Here is a 21,314-nt window from a genome sequence, read left to right on the forward strand (position 1 = left end):
AGCGGCCAATCAGGCAGCGTGACTCTTCCGGGCCAACCACTGCAGGGTCCTTCTGGCCAATCAGAGAGCCCTTGTCAAACTCAACGGGGGGAAGGAAACCTCAGCAGCGCCAGCTAGGCAGCCGGCTACAGAGCGCGCTGGGAGGCGCGTGTGGCCTCGGCAGGGACGCGTGCTCCTCCGCGGAGAGATATAGTGCCCGCGCCGCGCCCCGCCCCGCCCTGCAGGGTTGAGGCGGGAGTCCGGCTCGCTCTCCCTCCCGGCTTAGTGGGCTTTGGACCCTCAGAGAAGCACACTTGACCTAAGAATAACACCAAGTCCCTGTGCTGTGTCCTGTGTGTCCCTTGAAAGGGAAGATCTGGAGCGACCCTTTCTGGTCCCCCATCCTCGCAGGTGGCGCTTTTTTTTTTTTTTTTTTTTGGCTGTCGCCAGGCCCGTTAGTGAAAACAGTTGCCAACAAGAAAGGAGAACAGTTCCCCACCTCCTAAAATCCTTGTTTAGCAGCGCAGGGCTCAACGCCCCCATCCTTGGAGAGGCACCCCCATGGGCACTTGTGCTTCTAGAAGGGACCAGGGCCCCTACGTGTCGCCCCCTCTCGCACCATCTCCCCCCCACCAAGGCTGGCCTTCCCCGAGGATCTAGAAGTGAGGGGTTGATAAAAAGAATCCGGTGTCCAGCTCTTTGACCATATATCGCCTAGGCACGGTGAAAAACACTGTCGCGCCTTAACCCATAGCAATCTGAGAAGCGGAGCCCAGGACGAGACCTAGCTGCCTTTCAGCTACAGGTACGGCTCACTCTTCTAGAGCTGTGACGCTGCTGTAACTCCGCAGCCCAGGACATCAAGGGGACCTGCAGGGAAGAGATGCACTTGATTATTATAATCACTGCTTATAGGAATCCAGCTGAGAAGAAGAATCTTGTAGATTTCTTAAAAATTGGCGCTTAACTCGGAACGTCTGTGATTTTGACACAAGAATATGATTTTTTTTTTCCCTGCAACTATCGTTCTTTCAAAGATTACGCTGTCACGGGCCTCTCTGACATTCCTGCAGGTGTCTGCATTGCCTTCTAGTGAAACTTGTTCTTTGCTCTAAAGCTGTACTTGTCAGTTGTTCCTTGCTGTTCTTAAACCCAAAGACTTGTTCGGAAAGGAGAAAAGGCTGTGATTTTTCTCCTTGCAGGCCTTTAGTAACCTCTCCCAAAATGTTTACCAAGTGGGCAAATGACTTGGCACTCACATGTGGCTGGCTCTCTCCACACAGAAATATCTGCCCGCAGAAACAATACATCACATTGCTTTTTGCCGTGTCTCTGGAGTGGGAAGTGTCTTCTATGACTTGTTTGTTTCAAACCAGACCCTGATGTTAGCGGTCTAAGAGTGCTACTAACAAGTTAGGAATTCCTGGGTAAATCCCTGTGATCCTGAAACCTCTGTCCTCTAGAATGAAAAGATCAGATTAGATGACTTGCAGATTGCCTCCTAATATTTGGTTCTGCTATGAAGACATTGAACCATAACCTAATTGTGTCATGTTTAGAACCGTTCCCGTTTACAGTACTATCAACTTTTCAAAGCTGCTTTTAAATTTCTTTTCAAATTTAGTCTTCAAAATATTTCTGAAGGGAGGGCTCACATTTACAAAGAACTTAGATCTTCTATAAAGCCTGTCACTGGTTTACCTGAATATGAAATATTTTCATAGCATATTACTTCAGTTCTAGTACAAGGGAAGGTTGCTGGGGTTTGTCCCCAGGATCAGCAAATTGTCTCATTGAGCTGTGAACTCCTTCAGGATGCGGCCTCTTTGATACCTGCTTATATTCTCCATCCTTAGAAAATGTGCTTTTGCTTTCGAACCCAGTGAAGGTCTACTGAAGGAGTGAAGGAATGGTTTTATTCCATTCCAGGTCAGTGGTGGGAGAGTCTAGAATTGATCTGATGGGTTTGAAAAAAAAGGATCAACTAACTGGGGAGGCAGAGGCCAGAAACTAATAATATCCATGGAACATCTGTAATGTAAGGTTAAAATTTCTCTTCTTGAGTGATCTCCATTTTTTTAATTGAGGAAATATCATTATGAAACAATCATAGATCTTAAAAATCAGGGTTGATTTCCAAACCCTCTTTGGTATGTATTACATTAAAAAAAATTTTGATTTACAAGAAACATTCTTAAAAACCCATATGAGTCATTCAAACAAATTGTTGGCTTTCTCCCTCTATTACTGCTTCTCTGGTCTTTTGTGAAAAGTCAATATCCTCTCACAGCTTTTATCATCTCTTTTTCCTTTCCTTCTTTTTGGTAATTTGGAGGAATAGGTATCAGGACCACTTGTCAGTAGACGTGGCCTACTCTGGACTGAGTATTTCATACACATGTCATTCTATACTCTGATTTGCTAACATTTGGAAAAGGACAAAACGACTGAGCGAAACGCAGCATGACCTCAATCTGACAGCGTCATCTCCACCAGTCTTCTGAGTCTTAGGGAGGTCTACACACGCTCCTCAAACTCCACAAGCGAAATATTTAGAAGCACGAAATTCCACATCCAGACGGAATCACAGAAAGGCTACCTGGCCTGACTTTCCCATTTTCCTGAAAAGGAAACCGACTCCTGAGAGGACAGAGCAGGCTTTAGGATTAAGCTGCCCTGCTCCTTCCTTTGACTTTTAACCTCTAGAAACTTTGTAATCAAAGAGCCGCAGTAATAAGGAAAGCCTGCGATGTTATCATTCTCAGGGCCTACCTGTGACTGTGGAAAAGCCCGAGATTTGACTTGGCTTTGGACTTTGTTATTTCACCTAAGGACTGGCTGTGCAGAACTGTTCTCCCAGCTAGGCCTTATCTATACTGCTGGTTTAAAATCTTTGACCTTCATCTAAGTTGCTGACGCTGTGTTAAGCCTTATGGTTTCTTTACTTCTGTCTTCTTCAGAGTGGCTCTATTTCTTCCCCTCAATCCTAGAAGAATACAGAGAAGTTTTTTTGTTTTTGTTGTTTGTTTGTTTTTGTTTTGTTTTGAGGTGGTTAACAAAGGAATGTAGCTACACAATTAACATTTTGCATAAAATTCTGAAGTGTGTTTTAGAGTAGGGCAAACTGCTAATAAATAATAATCAAAAACAGGGCATGGTGTCATGCACCCATGTTCCCAGCGCTTAAGAAACTGAGGCAGGGGGATGATAAGCTTGGGATCAGCCTGAGCTACATAAAGATACTGGGGGTGTAGGGACAGGAGGAGAAGGAGAAAGAAAAGAATGGGGGTTGGGAGCTGGGACTCAGTTGACAGAATGCCTGCCTCATGTTCATGAGGCTCTTGGTTCAAACCAGCCATGGTGGTGCACACTGGCAACTCCAGCGCTGAGGCGTAAAAATGGGAGGATCAAAAGTTCCCGATTGTGTTTTTGTTTCTCATTTTGCAACTTGTAGCTGGTGTCTTAAATTTTTTTTCCAGGTGGTTCAAACAGGTATGGCTGGACTTGTTTAGCACACTGTGCCCTTTTCCAGATCAAAGTGCTCCTTTCCTAGCTTTTGTAGCACCCCGACGCCCTAATCTAGCAGGAGTTTAGAAGGTAGGAATGGCTTGGTGGGGGGGCTGCAGTCCTGCCAGCCAGAACACAGTTGCAATGCATATGCAAACCATAAAGTAGAGACCCAGTCCTGAATACTTTTGTGCAGCTTTTCTCTTTTCTCTCCTATCTTTCTTTAGGGTCTGAACTTTGGAAATGCTCCTGTTGGAAGCGATCGCTAGACCGTTCACACAATGAGGTTTTCACGGATACTCCAGTTGTGAGTTTTTCTTAGGTTTCCAGCTTGCTGTGAAACAGGTGCTATCCCGGAACTGTATGTGACCAGGTCCCCAGCTGGAGCCCTGAAACATGAGCCCATAAATCAGTTCTCTCCGGTCACATATCTCTTGGACTTTGGGAGACATAGGTGACCCAGGCACGCCTTAAGCGTGGTGACACTGTGGGGAGCTAGGCAGCTCAGGGCCTCTGACCCTGGAACAGGCCTGCTGAGGGTGCTAAGTGAAGGGAGACCTCCTTCATTCTACTGCTGATCTCGAGGCAGACTCCCCGCAGCTCCTTCATCTTGGTTCTGAACTGACTTCAGACCTTCTCTGCTGTATTTGACAGGCTGATCTTTCAACTATCAAAATCTGTCTCTGGAGCCTATTGTTTGCAAACTGATCCGACACGTGTCTTCCCTCTCACGTAACCCTCATGCCAAGCCCGCGGCGTGCTGCTGTCCTACCAGTTTCCCGGCTTCAGGGGCTGCATCTGTGAAGTGAAGGAAGCAAGCAACCCTGTAAACTAGACAGTGCCACTTTCCAGCCTTCTCCTTTGCTTGGGAAATAGCTGTCTCTCTGTCAGAACAGAATGAAACAAAGCTCTAAGTGGCCTGTCACTGGAATGGGGCAGAATTTCTGCATATCATTAGGATGTGTAGAAGAGGGTGTGAAAAGGAAGGGGTTGAAGCCGAACAGTTGTACAGTTGAAAACCTGCTTCTTTTCATGGACCACAGAAGTCAGCTATGCTATTGTGACGCCTAGAATCGGTTTAGTGGTCTATGGCTCAGAATCTCTACTTAGGATAAATAAATCTCCTGAAGCCTCTCCATTAGATTTGGGCAGATAGATAGTGTTTTCAAAGTCCAATTTGCCTTTGGTCCTACTTCCTTCATTATAAAAAGCAGGGAATGGATCTACTTATGTAACTGCTTAGAGAGGCCTGCTGACAAAGATGGATCGGCCATTCGGGTACCCATTAGGGCAGCAGAGGGCATGGGTCAGAGTCAAAGCAGGGACAGTTGGGCATGTTTTGGGGGCCATGGGGGGGTGCTACCAAATTAGGAAAGAGTGATTTTGGTGGTAGATCATCAATAAAACAAGAGACTTTCTTTGCTTTGTCCCATTTAATTGCCTCTTCTCGTGTCCTTTCTAGTTCCAGAAGCGACTGCGTTACATACTAAATCAATAATCTGTTGACATTCGCTGAACCAAGACTATTGTGAGTTCAAAGTGTAAAAGATGGTAACTTCTAGAACTATGATTGTTGAGGAGGTTTGAATGGAAAGAAGTCATTGAAGTCGTTAAGCAGGGGTGTGACATGTTAAAACTAACCCGGACACCTGTGTGTCACTGTGCTAAGCAAAGAATCATGGATGTGATATCTAAAAGGCTGCAGGCTTCAGGATCACTGATCTAGGCACACATGGATGCATCTTTACTTTCTAAAAATCTTTAGAATGATATCACCCAACAGAAGTTTCTTCAGTGATGGAAGTATTCTTCACTGTCCAATACAATAACCACCATTTGTATGGGATTATTTATTGCTAGCAAAACTGAGGGACTCTCTTTAAATTACATGATTTAAATAGCTGCACGTGTTGAGAGGCTGCTGTAATGGAAGAAAGGACAAAGGCTGTGAATGAAAACCAAACCTCGCTATTACGTAACTAGACCCTTTATGTTTAATATTTTTTATGTGTGTGTATTGTGAAGGCTTGCGAGGGCCCACACATCTGTGTGGAACACGGGAAGACGAAGAAGGAGTCAGACATCTTCCTCTCTCACCCTCTCCCTTAGTGCCTCCACACAGGGTTTCTCCCTGAGCTGGAAGCTGTGAAGGGCTGCCTGCCTGGCTGGCTGATTTGCTAGTGACATCTCAGGGTCTGTCTGTCTCTGCCTTTCAATGCTAGGATTGCAGGCACATGAAGCCAGGCCTGGCTTTTTCTGTGGCTGCCGGGGATTATATCTCAGGCTTGTACAATAAGCCCCCTCACCCACTGTGCCATCTCCCTAGCTCTTACTTAGAGGGTTTTAACTCTTCTGGAACTGATGAGACCATTTCTTTCATGTATTCTGCAATCAGCATCACTTTGTTTAATTTAACGTTACAGTTCAGTTTTATGCCCTTTGAGGCCTTGGTGACCAATCATTAGCTCTGCTCTTTAGGCAAACAGTCACCCAAGAAAACCTGCCATGCCAGTTGCCTGTGGTCACACAGCCCTCCCCTGACTAAATAATTGCTGAAAGCCTATTGTCATAAATCTGGGCTATGGTGGGACCCCACCCATAGTGTATTTGGTAGAAATGGCAAGTTGCTGACTATGATCTGAATACTGATTAAGGGTAATTTTGCATTTGGCTTTTGAATAAAGAAAACGGTTGCTTAATTATTTCCAAAACAATATGATTTCAAGCATGTACCCTTATAATCCCAGCATTCCAGAGGCAGAGGCAGGATGGAAAGTTCAAGAGCAGTCTGGATTTCATAGCCTGAGCTGCATAGCAAGACTCTCAAAAAAGCCTAAAAGGGGGGGGGGAGAGCTACATTACATGGTACATCAGACACTTCTTTTCCTCTTTTTAAAAGAGTTTGGGTTCAAGATAAACAACTGAAACATAAAACTACAATCTTATCCCACTGGGCATTTTACCCTCTCAATCCACACGCTTAGTTCCTTTGTCTCTATAACCACTGGCTGTTTGCGAGTTCAGTGGGTCAAAGCACAGAGATAATGAGGTCCAGTTATCTCTCTGTGTTCTGGCTCTGTATCCCTGATTCCAACTTGTGTCGCATATCCATGGCTGTGGGCAAAAGGGTGCTGTCCCAGTTAACTTCAGCCATCCACTTGATAAAAACTAGAGTCACTTGGGAAGACAGAATCTCAACTGAAGAATTGCCCAAATCAAGTTGATCTGTGGCCATGTCTGCGAGGCATTTTCTTAATTGCTCATTGATGTGGGGTTTCAGCCTACTGTGGGTGGTGCTGTCCCTAGGCAGATGGGCCTGGCGGTATAGGAACCTCGGCTGAGCTCTTAGCTAGCTGGAGGTGAGGAAGAACACCAGTAACCAGCATTCTTTCACTGGTTTCTGTTTCAAGCTCCTGCCTTAGAGCTTCATTAATGGACTATATAAAACCTGTAAACTAAAGTAAACCCTTCCCTTTCCCAGGTTGATGTTGATCATGGTGTTTATTGCAGCAACAGAACACAAACTAGAACAGAAATTGGTACCTAAGAGAGGGATCTTCCTTTGATGAATCTGACCATGTTGGCTTCTGAGAAGGTGTGGAAGCATTTGGAACTGGAGCTGGTATTTGGAGCATTTGGAATTTGGAGCTGGAAAAGCTGTTGCATGCTCAGGTTTAATGGGCTCTTCAGTAAGAACTTGGAAGATAATGCTAAGATAGATGCAGATGACCATGGCCAGAGGGAAGTCCGAGAGTCGCTCAGAGATGCCACAGGGGTCATTCCCACGGTATATTCGAATTAAGAATCTGTGGAAGGACTAGAGAGATGGCTTCACAGTTAAGAGTACTTGTTGCTCTTGAAGAGGACCTGGGTTCAATTCCCAGCACTCACAAGGTGGCTCACAACCATCTGTGAACCCAGTTACAGGGAATCCAACAGGCAAGCACCTGGTGCACACGTATAAAGTAAAATAAATAAACCTAAAGTTAAAAAAAAAAAAAGAATTTGTGGAAGTGAAACCCTTGCTTTACTTGGACGATGGGTACTGCTCATCTGGAACACAAAAATCATCTGTGATTAAGAAGACACCAGCATTGCTGAGGCAAAAAACCTTCTGGAGGTATTTTCTTAGTGTCAGCACGGGGAAGCTGTGGTCCAGAGGGGCCAAGGCTGTGTCTCAAGCTGGCAGCCAAGCTTGGCAATGTTTAAGAGTCTCCTACGTGGTACTGGTTTTGGCAGCGTGGGAGCTGGATTGAAGGGGTCATGGGGAGAAGCTGAGGCTTGGCACATGGCAGTGGAGATCCCTGGCCTGGGGCTGCGTTCTTTCTACCGCTCTTCTATTTAGTATTATTTGATTTAAGTGATTCCATATAGAACTCTTGTCTTCAAGTATCACAGAATGTTCCTATAGTCTTTCGGGTTCTCAGTAGATTATGGTACTTTTACGTGGCTTTTAAAAGTTGCCTACCTCTTCATAAATTAGGAAGTTAATTCACTGGGAAGTAACACTCCGTGGACCTAAGTTGTCAGCCAGAGAACCTCACCTATGAAACAGGCAGATCTTTAACATTGTATCTTTAAATTTTCAGATAGTGAGTTCACTAATATACAATCTAATATTAGAGCCCTGAGCAAAGACTCACGCTCTAGTTTATGCCCAATCACCGACTCACAGGAAGATCCTGGGCAAGGCACTTGACCTTCTTATATTTCAGTGTGTGAAACTAGCCATAAAACTGTGTAAAGCATGACCTCATTACAAACCCACTACACTTGAAAGCTAAGATGAGCTTTGATATGTTAAAAGAATTCCAAAAGAGCACTCCTTTGCAAAATGAACAAACAGAAAATTGTTCTATGATGATTAAAATAATTCTAAGATGAGTGGTGCTTAGCAAGTAAAGTCATGAAAAAGTTTCAAAGCATTTTGTTCAGTGAAATAGGAAAATATTTGACTGATTTTGCAAAACCATAGATTGTAGGTATGTAACCAAAATAATTGTAAGAGATTGAAGACTACCAGAAACAAATGGATCCTCAATAATTAAACATATTTTCATTTCAGGCCATCATTTCTCCTCTATCATTGCATACCAAATGCTAAAATGCATTTAGCTAACTACCTTAGGAAAAGTCTGACAGAAAAAAAAATCCCAAATTCCTTTAGTAATCAACCAGTGATAATAATGAGCTTGGCTATGCAGACCTATCATTCATTAGATTATTGAACATGCTTTCACGTGACTTCCTATCGGTCTCTTCTTTGAGAACAGACGAGGGATATTATGTATATGTCTGTAAGTGTTTTTGAAGCCCTTTGCAGATGGGAGGCAGCACCCTTCCCTGGCTTGCTGCTACAGCTTCTACTTAAACAGCAGGTTTCTGCAGCATTCCAGAAACTCTGTATCTAAAAATTTAAAGATACAATGTTAAAGATCTGCCTGTTTCCTAGGCCAGGTTCTCTGGCTGACAATTCAGGTCCACTAAATGTTCACTTCCCAGCGAATTAGCTTCCTAATTTATGAAGAGGTCAGCAACTTAAAAAAGCCACATAAAAATACTATAATATAGTAAGAACGCCAAAGCCTATAGGGACACAATTAAGCACAGTCCCATAGTTGCTGACGTCCTGTCTGAGATGATCCTAAGAAGGAAGTCCTCTGGCATTTGCAATGTGCAGGAACAGTTTCGATTCTTTTAAAACACCTATCTAAAAACTCTTGCCAAAACCAGAAAACAAAAACAACAACAAAAAACAAAAAAAAACAAAAAACAAAAAACAAGTGTTTCCTAGCAGATCTTGCTAATCACATATTCTCGCCACAATGTCTGAAGGAATAAACAACCTGCAACTTGCCCTGGCCTTGCAAACAAAAGATCAAATTCTGTGTCTGTCTTGGCAAGAAAAGAAACTGCAGCATTTTGTTAAGGTTTTTTTTTTTAAACCTCAGGCTCCAAATTAAGACCAGAAACAGTTTTTGTCGTCCCTACCCCCACCCTAGTTTACAGAGGAATAGAGAATAGTAAATTTGAAGATTAAAACATTGTTTAAGGACTATAATTAAGATTGTAATTAAGATAGTCTAGCTCCCTACTAGAGTCAATTGGCCGTGCGAGTTCCAGCTGTAATCGGAGGGATTCTGAATATCTTTCCCTTTCTTTTTGTATATGAATTTACGGATTTTCAGGACCTGGACAATTCGGAAAAACTCAAAGCATGGGTTTTATGGTCTACAAAAGCTGCTCACTGCATTCATTTTAGGAGCAGGATGGACAGAATTTGCCACAGGAAAAAAGGAACAAACCCAGCAGGGAACAAATCTGCAAGCATCTTTTAAAAATTTAGTGGGTATAAAAAAAAAAAAAAAAAAAAAAAACAAGAAAACTGGACTGGTTGAGCATGTAAACACGACACAGACCTAGCATCCGAGCTTCTAACTACGTCTCGGACAGTTCTCCAAAATGAGAAAAGTAACATCCGACCGATTTCTTCTCCAAGGCCAACCACCTCGTCCTCAACACAGTCCCCTTGCCTCAGCAACTGTGAGGTTGATCCCCCCCCCCCCCCCGCGGCTGTCCTCAGCTCCCAGACCTCCCGCAGCTCCTCCAGGCACCAAGGAGCCCGTGAGGACCAGGACGACGGTGGCTCTGCGACCCCGCAGCCCATCGGGAGTGGTGGGAGGGGGGCACACAGGTAGAGCGGGGCTGGCTGACCCGCACTCGGCTGGGAGGCCGAGGCGCGGCCCTCAGGTCTCGCTACCCAGTCACCCCGGCTCTAGAGCAGCCTCGCTGCAACACGCCAGCACCCTCGCCCGGGTCCCGGGCTCCCCGCGAGTGACCCCTGCCCGCGCAGTGGGCTCGGCGCGCCGGGCGCGCCTGGGGGGCGGGGCCTCGCGGCGAGGTCCGGCTGCCGCAGCGCCGCCCTGCGCGAGGCGGTGCTGCCGCGGCGGAGGGATACCGCGCACCGTATATATAGCGCGGCGCACAGGCTCGCGCTACGGCAGTGGCGCTGGGAGTCTCGCGTTCGCGGTGCCGTTACTCGCAGTCGGGCGGCGGCTGAGGCTCGGCGCACAACGCAGGTAGCGCGTTAGCAGCAGCAGCGGAGGCACCTCGGCGGTCGCAGCCCCTGCGCTGGTGCAGCTACCCTCGCCTGCTCCGCTCTTCCCTCGCTCGCACCATGGTAGGTTGGGACAGGCAGTCGCAGACGTAGCAGCTGCCCCGGCTCTCTATAACACATTTGTAGTTGAGTCGCGGGTCTCCCCGTTTTCCTGGCTGAGGCCACCCCCCCCAACCCCTTCCCCGGGTGGTTACGCAGCAGCTGCGGTTAAGGATGCATTTCGGGTTTGCATCTCCGCTTTGGCTGCCAGGGATCCTCCTCTGGAGTTCTGGACGCCTCTGGGGCTGGACTCCACAGTGGGCTGTGCGCGGGCTGGGAGCCGCTGCCACAGCTGCACCGGGGCCTTCCGCATCCACCCCCTCCCTCAGCCCCGCACCCACTGCATCCAGCGCGCCGCACCCGGGCTGCCTGCAGCGCCTCGGCCCGGGCCCGCGGGGCGGGGCAGGCCGCGGTGTCCCGATAGCCAGTCCCCGGCCGCGGAGAATGAATGGGTCGGGGCGGGCCGGCGCCGTACAGGGCTTGGGCCGCAGGCTCCGGGGTGCGCTCAGCCTCCCTCAGACCCCCTGGCCAACCCCATCGGGCGCCCTCCCTCGGCTGCGGGTCCCCTCCTTCCTCCCGGGGGGCGCGGCGCGGGCGTGAGCTGGGAAGGAAGGAGCCGGGGAAGGGTGGGGTTGGGGGCAGGAAGGCGAAGGCCGGGGGGCGGAGAGGGCGGAAGCGGCCGCCCTGCGCTCGGGCGGGGCCCCGCGGGGTGGCCGCGCGCGTGGCTGGGCCGTGCAACCGCGGCCCTGGCGCCGAGCGAGCGGGACGGGCGCGATCGCCCGGGTCCACGGGGAGGCCCCCTTCCCGCGGGAGGTGCTCGGCCCGCGCTAATTGGGGCGGCGGGGCGGGGGAGGAGAGAGTTGGCGCGCTCCTCGGTTTCCATTAGAGACGCAAAGTTTCTGCTGGGGAGGAGGAGGCGACAGGCTCAGTGCCTGGGGGAGCGGGAGCGGTGGGAGGTGCCGGGGATGGGCAGCACCACCGCCCTGGGACCCCTTTTGGGTCGCACTCCGGTTCGGCCCCTCGTCCGGCGTGCCCCTTGTCTCACGCCACTCCCCGGGCGGCAGGGAGATGCCCATCTGCACGTTTCCGCTTTCTCAACCGCCTCTGGATCGCCAGATACGACTTATGCGGGCTGGCAGGGTGCGTGTGCCATGGCCCCCTTCTCGCCCGACAGGCAGAGTGACATCACCAGCAGCACCTTCTGCCCTGGCAGGGCGGCTAGATCGTTCCTGGCAGGTTCTGGAGCGCCTTTGACCCAAGGCCCGAATGACTTGGGGGTGGTGGGGAGTCGTCGTCCTGAAGACAGATGCGCTTGACAGGCCTCTAGTCAGAATTTTTCGAGGAGGCGGAACACTCTCCCTGGTTAGCCGACAGTTTCTTCTGTGAGGCGTGGCAGTGCTTCCTGTCGTGCAAGACTGACAGGGCTCGGCATTACATAAATCATCGTGTCTCCGTTTGCCTTAAAAGTAGCTTCCAGGACTGGAGAGAAGGGAAGACACTCAAGATTTTACCTAGTAGTTCTTTCTTCCCTAAATCAATATATAAGGAGAGTTTCCATGGAAAAACTCCAGTGCCGTCAGTTTTCTTTTGTAACTAGCTTCATATATATATATATATATATACATATATGTATATGTACTCATTCTCATTAATCTTGAGTTCCCCCAGCCAGAGGCACAGGTGAGGGGTACAGAGATTAAATAGTGCAAGTGAAAATTACCTTTGTGGCCACTTAGTACCTAGAACATGGGAAATATCAAATATTGGCGATAAGCAGCTTTTCGGTAAATCTTACAGTGGGCAGGGTTAATACTAGCAAATAAAAAGTTATTCCTGTACACGAGGAAAGAGATATCATCGCTTCATAATTGTGTTTTCTGTGTGCTTTATTTTTGCAGTTTTGTAACAGTCCTAGGATTCGGTTTTTTTCCTAGCTTCAGAATCATAGGATAATATGACCAAAAGGCATTAACTATTGTAAATGGTAGGCTTTTAGCAAATAACTGCCTAATTTAAATGATTGGAAAGCATTATTACATAGAGATGAAACTGGGGTGGGTAACCCATTACTGTATATTTTTTCCACTTAATTGATTCTCATGAAATGGGTATAAAAGCCTGTTAATCCAACCCAATACCATTATGTAACGCCAGTGTAGAGATTTTGGAGGGCCCAAAGCTTTGCGCAAGGTGCACTAAAAGCCTGCCCCTGGACAGGATCCTGGTCCTGGCTGCCTTGTCAGTGGCGTTGGGTTGGGTCTCTTGGATGGAACCAACGGCTGCAGTGTTCATGTCGCAGTAGGTGGCGCTCTTCCTTCTCCGCCTGCTGCTGCTGCTGCTGCAGCTGGTGCTATGGGTACTTTAACCACAAGAGGCGCTGTTTCCCACATTACGACTGACTGGTTTCATGGCAGCACTTACTGCAAGCCGCAGGCCAAAGAAATGAAGCCAGCAGATGCTGTCACTTCTTTGTCCCCCTCTATTGTTAAGCTAGCCTAAACAGTTTCCCTTGATTGTAGTAGCTTTCACTGAACAGCAGTGCTAGTGATTTCTAAACATTTGTTTTTAAATACTGATTTGAAAAAAACCACAATTTTAAAGTGTATTAGGAAAGCTAGGTTACTATCAACCAAATTTGCCTAGAGTGAATTGTGATCTTTTCTTTCTCCATGTAGGCTGATCAGCTGACTGAAGAACAGATTGCTGGTAAGTTGAAGATTCTGGGGAGTCCCCAGGAAACTGGAACTAGGGTCTGGCTTGGTTTTGTGTCTTCTGTAGCCCCTCCCTTCTCTTGTCTGTGTGGTTTTCTAAGAATTCTTAAACAGAAACAGTGAGGCGTCATGTAGTTTAGAGGTGACATGAAATGGCCTCTGCCCGTCATACTTGGGTGTGCACAGCTGTGCATAGAACAGGAGCCACCGAATCTGCTACTCTGAAATGGTATAGTTTTTAGGCCACAGGTCTTCTAGAAACGTATCAGGAAAGCTTTTGCTTGATAGCCTAAGATACATGGAAACCCTTTTTTTGAGATGGGGTCTCACCATGTAACTCTGGCTATTCTGGAACTTGCTATGTAGACCAGGCAGCTGGCTTTGAGCTCACAGAGATCTGTGTTTGCCTCCAGAATGCCACCATGCCCAGCAGCCTTACCTTTTTAATATTCCTGCCTTAATGTTTGAAGGTGGTTTCTAGAGAGATGGCTCATTGAGAAGAGCACTTGTTGTTCTTTGCAGAGGGTCCAGGTTAGGTTCCCAGATCAATGTGGTCTGTAACTCTAGTTCCGGGGGATCTGATTCTGACTTCTACAGACACCAGGCATAAATGTGGCATACATATGTAAATTTGGGGATCCTGGCAAGCACTCATACGCCTTGAATAAGTAAATAAATCTTCTTTTTAAGAGTTCTGAAACATATCCTGAATGTGACAGAGAAAGACTGTGCTGTCTACCTGGGAAGGTTTCTAGTGACCATGTTGCCATGAAACAAGTTTGTATGGCTATAAAAGTGTAACATGAAGGGACTTTACTGTAACTGGTGAATCAGCCGTCTCAGATTGCATTTAACAACCTGTTTTAAGTATGTGCAAGCTCGCTTTTTTAAAAAAATAGGATATTGTGGCTTTATTGAGGTGGTCACTAGGATAGTGTTTGCTCTCTGGGTTACTGTGTGATGGCCAGACCAACAGGTCTATTGTGGTCATTATTTCAGCAGATAAAGGCCAGGTGGTTTCTGATAACTTGGTAAGCTTGTTTTGGCAAGCCCTAGGGAAGTGTGTATCACCACTGTGGTGGATGAAAAAGCACTGATTCTAAAGAATAAACTTCTCTTTTCAGAATTCAAGGAAGCTTTCTCTCTATTCGATAAAGATGGTGATGGCACCATCACAACAAAGGAACTTGGAACTGTCATGAGGTCACTGGGTCAGAACCCAACAGAAGCTGAATTGCAGGATATGATCAACGAAGTGGATGCTGACGGTAAGGGCTTTAGAACTGTGAGCGAGCGCCAGTGTGGTATAATCTAAGTTCAGACTTGTTACAGAATGCTTTTAAGGTCCCTGGGGCAAAGCAAATGTGCGGAGTTCTTTCTCTGGTTGCATCACAGCCTCCTGGCATTAAAATAGAAGACAGTGACGCCAGGTGGTGGTGGACACCTTTAATCCCAGCACTTGAGAGGCAGAAGCAAGCAGATCTCATCTACAGAGCGAGTTCCAGGATAGCCAGGGCTACACAGAAACCCTGTCTCGGAGAAAAAAACAACAACAATACCACTGTGGGCTTGCTGTTCAGTTCACTGTGCCTCTGTCTAGAGCATTGCCTGGATTGGATTGCTGTTGTTTTTTTGTTTTTTGTTTGTTTGTTTGTTTGTTTACTGGGACCTACAGCTCCAGTCTTGCCAGGAGCTGACCCCTAAAGCTGCACCAAGTCAGAGACCTTGTTTTTTAAAGAAGAGGAGGAAGAACCTGAGGGCAGTAGATGGAGGGAGCAGCCCTCAACATCAGCACAAGACTGAGTGGTGTCGAAAGCTGTGTAAGGTTCAGGGCTGGAAAAATCCAGCAGCTCCCCATGACAGTTAGCTGTCCATCCTGTAGATGACAGCTATAGACAGCAGATCTTATTGCTCCCTTTTGTCAGTGAACTGGTGTGGAGGTATGCTCTCCCCTAGTTGAAAAGACACAATGGTCCAGGAATGTGTGTCCTAAGAGTGTAGATACTAATTTTAAAGGATCAAAGAAGATACAACATGGATCTAAGCTGTGCTTTCTAGACAGATGCTGTGAGGTAAGTCATTGAGAAAAGATGTGGCACCGTAAAGTGTTGTGATAGACTTGGGTTTTCTGTGCCCGTTGAAATACCTCTAAAGATTATTCTCATCCTCAATGCTGCCTTAGAAAAAATAGTCCATGATTCTGTCTAGTTGTTCAACATATGGGAGCATGGCCTTTCCTGTTGTGTAAATCCTGGGAAGCCAGGCTTGGTAGGGAGAGGATGTTTGACTGTCAGATTATTTGGAACACAGTGGGAGAAGTTGTATCTTCACATGCATATAGGTAGCACTTAGTTGTTTGTTTTGTTTTACATAAATATCCTCAAAGACTTTTCAGGATCTTTGATGTTGTGTTCGCCTACATTGTTATGCCATGTGGGGATTGAACCAAAGGCACTAAGCCATCTGACTACAACCAGCCTTGGGCGTTATTTGTTTTTAAATGTTCCAGTGAAAATGAATTGTAAATAACTATTGATATTTTTTTTTCTAATCTTATTTTTATATAATTCAAGCTAGTGTTAATCTGGGATTTGTCTTTGGGAATATTTATCCCTTAGCTTTAGAGGAGTCATTTGGAATGCTGGCTGTTGAGTGTGGATTCCTCACATTAATGATCCTAAACTGAAAATGGCTTCTAAGCTTTTCCCTCCATGGGAAATGAAGACGCTGAATTGGGGGTTTGGGAGTAAGAGTGCATGTTTAGCATATGAGGCCCTGAGTTCAATTCCCGCTACCACAACAAAAATAGCTATGTGGTGGAGGGATGTGGCTAGCTAGCCTGCGTAGTAGGGCTGGAAGGGTACCTAGACAAGACTTGGGAGGCTGTTTTTTTGGCTCTCAATTTTTTTTCCCTAAAGCATTTTGTACATCACTGGGACATTATTGATTAGGCCTGGCTGTTCTCCCTGGACAGGCAACTGCATGCTTCCTCTTCCTTTGATCTGCATAGTCTGTTTTTTTCACGGTTGTAAATCCAGATGTGCAGCTTCCTTTGCCCCTGTCTGTACTATGCAAGCGCTGTCTAGTAGCTTGAGTCACATTGCTCTGGTTATTTGAGCATTTTGGCTATAGAAGGTCAACCTAAGAAAAACAATAGTTAATCATTCTAGTTATCACTTGACTCCTACAAGATGCCTGAATATTCTCTATAGTGGCTCTAAGATTATCACTGCACAGGAGTGTCAGTGTGATCTCCTACATGAGCTTTTTTTCTTTAATTAAAGGGAATGGCACCATTGACTTCCCAGAGTTCTTGACCATGATGGCTAGAAAAATGAAAGATACAGATAGCGAAGAAGAAATCCGTGAGGCATTCCGAGTCTTTGACAAGGTAATCTTGCACACTTGCCTTGGGGAGGTACATAACATGGCCCTCTGCGTTGTCACTGCTGAAAGTTGTACTTGTTGGTGGTCAGAGCTGGCCTTAGTATCTGAACTGCTTGCCTGACTCCTGTGAGTGACAGTTGCAGGCTTGGCTGAGGCAAGGCCCAGCAGAGAGAAGTGCTGAATTGACTGTCCTGTCTTTGTTATGTTCTGTGTCTGTCTGCTTTTGAAAAACCCTCTGTGCATTCTGTGTTTGGTGACTGGTGGGAACTGGAGGTGGGAGGGATGTTGATGAGAGCAGAGTTGGCAATAACTCTGGGAAGAGTGTGAGTTCACTCAGAGCTGCTTGTTCTCCTAGAACCTCTATCCACCATTACCTTGTAACAATCCCTCTTGTTCACAGGATGGAAATGGTTACATCAGTGCAGCAGAACTGCGCCACGTCATGACAAACTTAGGAGAAAAACTAACAGATGAAGAAGTAGATGAAATGATCAGAGAAGCAGATATTGATGGCGACGGACAAGTCAACTATGAAGGTAAAGGCTAATTCTTGAGCCTGGTTTTCAGTAGCCTTCAGGTCTGTGTGCATCAGGTTAGCAGTTGCTGTGGCTGGTTTCCAGTTTATTGTACACAGTAGATGTGTTCATGACAGCTTCTTTTGAAGATAATCAAACGTTATGATTATTTGTCTTTTCAGAATTCGTACAGATGATGACTGCAAAATGAAGACCTACTTTCAACTACTTTTCCCCCTCTAGAAGAATCAAATTGAAATCTTTTACTTACCTCTTACAAAAAAAAAAAAGAGAAAAGAAAAAAGTTCATTTATTCATTCTGTTTCTATCTAGCAAAACTGAATGTCAAAAGTACCTTCTGTCCACACACAAAAATCTGCATGTATTGGTTGGTGGTCCTGCCCCTAAAGATCAAGCCCCCACATCAGTTTTACAGTATAAATACTCGTACTACCTTATAAGGAAGCACTTAGTGGAGTCCTTAAAGTTCCATTTGCTAATGATTAATACACTGTTTGGGCTGGCCAGTTTCTCATGCATGCAGCTTGACGATTTAGCACAGTCAGGCATTTGTATTAAAACTGAAAAATGGAAAAAACAAATTCAAAATCTTGTCAGATGGGTTCTAGTCCAATCTGTTCCGATAAATTGTCAGTAGCCAGTTTACTGCAAACATTTAAAATTGGTTTACCTCAGGATAATGTGCAGAAAATGGGTGAAGGCTAACCTTTGAGACAGAGCCCCAGAAGTAGGATGGACCTCTTGTACTTCAAGTGCTCCAATCCCACAGTGACAATGACACCCTGGTGGCATGCCCAAGTATGGTGGTTTAGTGCTGTGTGCATTGTGTTAGAGTGAAATGAACATCAAGGCTGTCACCAAATCACACAAATTTTTAATAAGAAATGTTTACCAAGGGAGCATCTTTGGACTCTTGTTTTAACACCTTGTGAACCATGACTCGGAGCCAGCAGAGCAGGCTGTGTCTGTGGACTTGAGCACAACCATCAACATTGCTGTTCAGGAAATTATAATTTACGTCCATTCCAAGTTGTAAATGCTAGTCTTTTATTTTTTTTTTTTTTTCCAATAAAAAGACCATTAACTTAAAAGTGGTGTTAAATGCTTTGTAAAGCTGAGACCTGAAGGGGACAAGGACAAGGCAGTCGGAGGGGAGGTCAGCGTACATGCAAGCAGCCATCATCCAGTGTGAACTGGATTTCCCGCCCAGATTCTGTAGCATCAGCTCCTGACACCTGGCAGATACTGAGTTCATCATCTATGACCATGTAAGTCTAGTTAACGTTTTCTGTGTGTGCGTGCGCAAATCACAGTCCGTTGATCTGTTCAGGCAAAGTAGAGCCCTCGGTGAGCAAAAGCCTGTTCCGAAGCATGCATCTCCTCTGTGCTGCTGCCGACCCTTTGTAAGTACATGAGGCCATCTGTGCAGGAGACATGATTTATTATCTGTGTAATTCAATGCTCACTGAACGATGGAAGCAGTCCGGTCAAAGACCCTAGCAGTCACCTTTGATTCGGTTTGAACATTGATGATTATACTTAACTTTAGTCTCTATACCTTTTTTTTTTATTAAGTTGACTGCTTCTTCTCCCCATAACTAGAACTGCTGCTTAAGACTGACTTGAAAGCAACAAAACAAAGCTATATGTCCCAGAGTGGATTTCATTTCTAATTATAACCCTGTAACCAAAACTCAAGACGTGCCGGAACGGGTCTATTTTAAAAGCCCCCACCCCCTTAGAAGCGTGTTGCATTTAGTACAGAGCTCATCTGTGAAACAAGGGCCTTGTACATTTTTCAGGGTGTTAACTGGTTGTATCTGATTGGCCCAGGAGCTTTGATTTCCGAGTGCGGGGGTGGTGGCAGGGCACAGTGGCAGGCCTCTAGCAAGGTGACGAGAAGCCCTCGGCAGCCAGATGGGTGCATTCGGGGCTAATACGTAGACCCTTGGCTTCTCCCTCTCCTGCTCCCTGTCCTCCTGGCGTTTTATAGCTCCTTGGAATTCTTTTCCGCCAGGGGTTGGGTCAGAGCAGTGGAGAGGGAGACCTTGCCTGAGCGCTTCTGCTCGTCCTTGGACTGGGTGGCTGGCAGAAGGTTGATGCACTGTAAATTGACTTCTGAATCACTAGGTATTCCTAAGAATTGGGGATTCCCTTCTGGTAAGAGAACTGAGGGTTCCAGGTGAAGGAAGTGAATGGCAGTAGGTGTGTCTTGTGAGTGGATTGAATTGCCCAGTGGCTGACCCAGTCTCAGGCTTGTGGTCTGTAACCTCTTGGTAGTTTCAAAGGGGGTTGGAGGTGACTTAACTTTTTTTAAACTTGCCTCCTATCTTTTACCTTCTACCAAGTCTTTGTAGAAGCTGAGTAGACTCCACATTAGCAGCCCCATAGCCTGTCCCAAAAGGCTACCTTTGAAACAGGATTCTTGTGTGGCCAGGAATCCTGTGTGGGAACCAGAGACCCTCAAGGAATGTAAGCTGAGGTTCAGAGCTGCAGGAGGCAGAGTCCCCCCACCTCCTCGGCCTTCTTGGATCCCGGGGCACAACCAGCCCAGAGCTTGGTGTTGGCAGTCTGAGTTTGTAAGGGGGAAAGAGTGGGGTGTCAAGGCAGTACCTCTGAAGTTGGATAGCACTTTCCTGTAAACTGTCTCTCACTTATAACTACTCTATAAATATATACATATATTTATATATATATATATAAAGTGACTAGTTAAAACTGGCATCCTGCTTTAGCCTGAGACTTGCCCTAAGAAACTGCTGAGTCCTTGGCACACCTTCATAGTGTGTTCTCCGTCTGTTGGGGGGAGCTGTTGAGCAAGGCAAACCTCTTGATAGCTCAGATGGGCTTTAATGTGCTGTTGCCAGGGAAGGCTTTTTCTGATTTTTTGACAAATCTTTGCACACTTTAATTGGTGTCTTTGAGAAACTTAAAACACGTTGAAGATGAGCTATTGTACATATTTTTATATTCTCTTTATAAGTGCATGTCCACCTTGTAACCATATTGTAATGAATGGCTGTCCAGTAGGCCTAGCGTTAACTGTCACACAAGAGGGATAGCATCTGTCATTCGCCCCTCAGCATCCTGGGAACTTCTTCTCGAATGAAGAATGTAAATTTGGTTAGATCAACTCCTGGTTCAAGTATCTTAACCATTTGAATGATTTATTGTATGTCCTACGTAGACTTCTCTTTGGCAGCAACGAGATTTATAATGATGTGTCTCAACTGACCCCCTCAGCCAGCAGTCACCTGCTTTTCTTTTTAATACCCCTTGAAGTTGTCCTGTAGGAGACAAATTCTTTGCTATCTATCCCTCTGAATAAGAAGGCAGGGATGCGTGTTCTCCTAGACCTACTACAATGTTCACTAAACACCTATAGCAAAGATGGTGGTAGTCCTGCTACTGAAGTCACCCTTCACTGTGGCTGTCTGAAAAGGAGATGTACTTGAATGTTCTGTAAATCTTGAGATAAACTGTTTGGGGATTTAACCACCTCTCTGATGGGGGACCAACTCTATGGAAATTGTAAATAAGTTTTATTTATAAACCTGGCACTGTATTCAATAAACATTTCTGCAGCCTTTCATCTCTTAACTGCGAACTGTGTAGGTTCTTAGCTCTCATAGCTTCCAGCCTTCCCTCAAGTAGAATCCCCCTGGACTGTGCAGCAGGTGAGTATGTGGGGCTGGGGATAGCAGAGACAACAGATAGCCCAAAGCACTCTACTCCAGTGTTAAATGGTTTGGGCGTTACCCAAACTCTTGGCAGATTAATAACACTTTGACCTTGAGAAATCTATTTTTAAGCTGGGTGTAGGGAAGCAGAGGCAGAAGGATCTCTTTGAGATTAAGGCCAGCCTGGAGTTCTAAGCTAGCCCAGGCTACATAGTGAGATCCTGTCATAAAAAAAAACCTGAAAACATTTTGGGATGAAATTTTTAGGTAGGCGGGTGGAGCCGTAGCTCAGTTGGTAGAGTGCTCTGGTCAGCATCCATCAAGTCCTGGGAGACAGAAACAGGAAGCTGCCACTTGT

At 46.1% G+C, this 21,314-nt stretch overlaps 1 protein-coding gene and 1 long non-coding RNA gene across 2 annotated transcripts; both read left to right on the forward strand.

Annotated features, from left to right (window-relative positions):
* Positions 1–227: 227 nt before the first annotated feature.
* LOC132655457 (uncharacterized) lies at positions 228–4,909 on the forward strand. Its single transcript, XR_009593267.1, has 3 exons — positions 228–784; positions 3,714–3,793; positions 4,141–4,909. It is a non-coding gene; the product is annotated as an uncharacterized LOC132655457 (long non-coding RNA).
* A 5,555-nt stretch (positions 4,910–10,464) lies between these two features.
* Positions 10,465–20,876, forward strand: Calm1 (calmodulin 1). Its single transcript, XM_021657929.2, has 6 exons — positions 10,465–10,666; positions 13,318–13,348; positions 14,478–14,621; positions 16,638–16,744; positions 17,141–17,276; positions 17,438–20,876. Exons 1-6 carry the CDS (start codon positions 10,664–10,666, stop codon positions 17,464–17,466), a joined length of 450 nt encoding a protein of 149 aa, XP_021513604.1. The 5' UTR covers positions 10,465–10,663; the 3' UTR covers positions 17,467–20,876.
* Positions 20,877–21,314: the final 438 nt, after the last annotated feature.

This window comes from Meriones unguiculatus, chromosome 7 (genome assembly GCF_030254825.1).
Source record: "Meriones unguiculatus strain TT.TT164.6M chromosome 7, Bangor_MerUng_6.1, whole genome shotgun sequence".
NCBI classification, from domain to species: Eukaryota; Metazoa; Chordata; class Mammalia; order Rodentia; family Muridae; genus Meriones; species Meriones unguiculatus.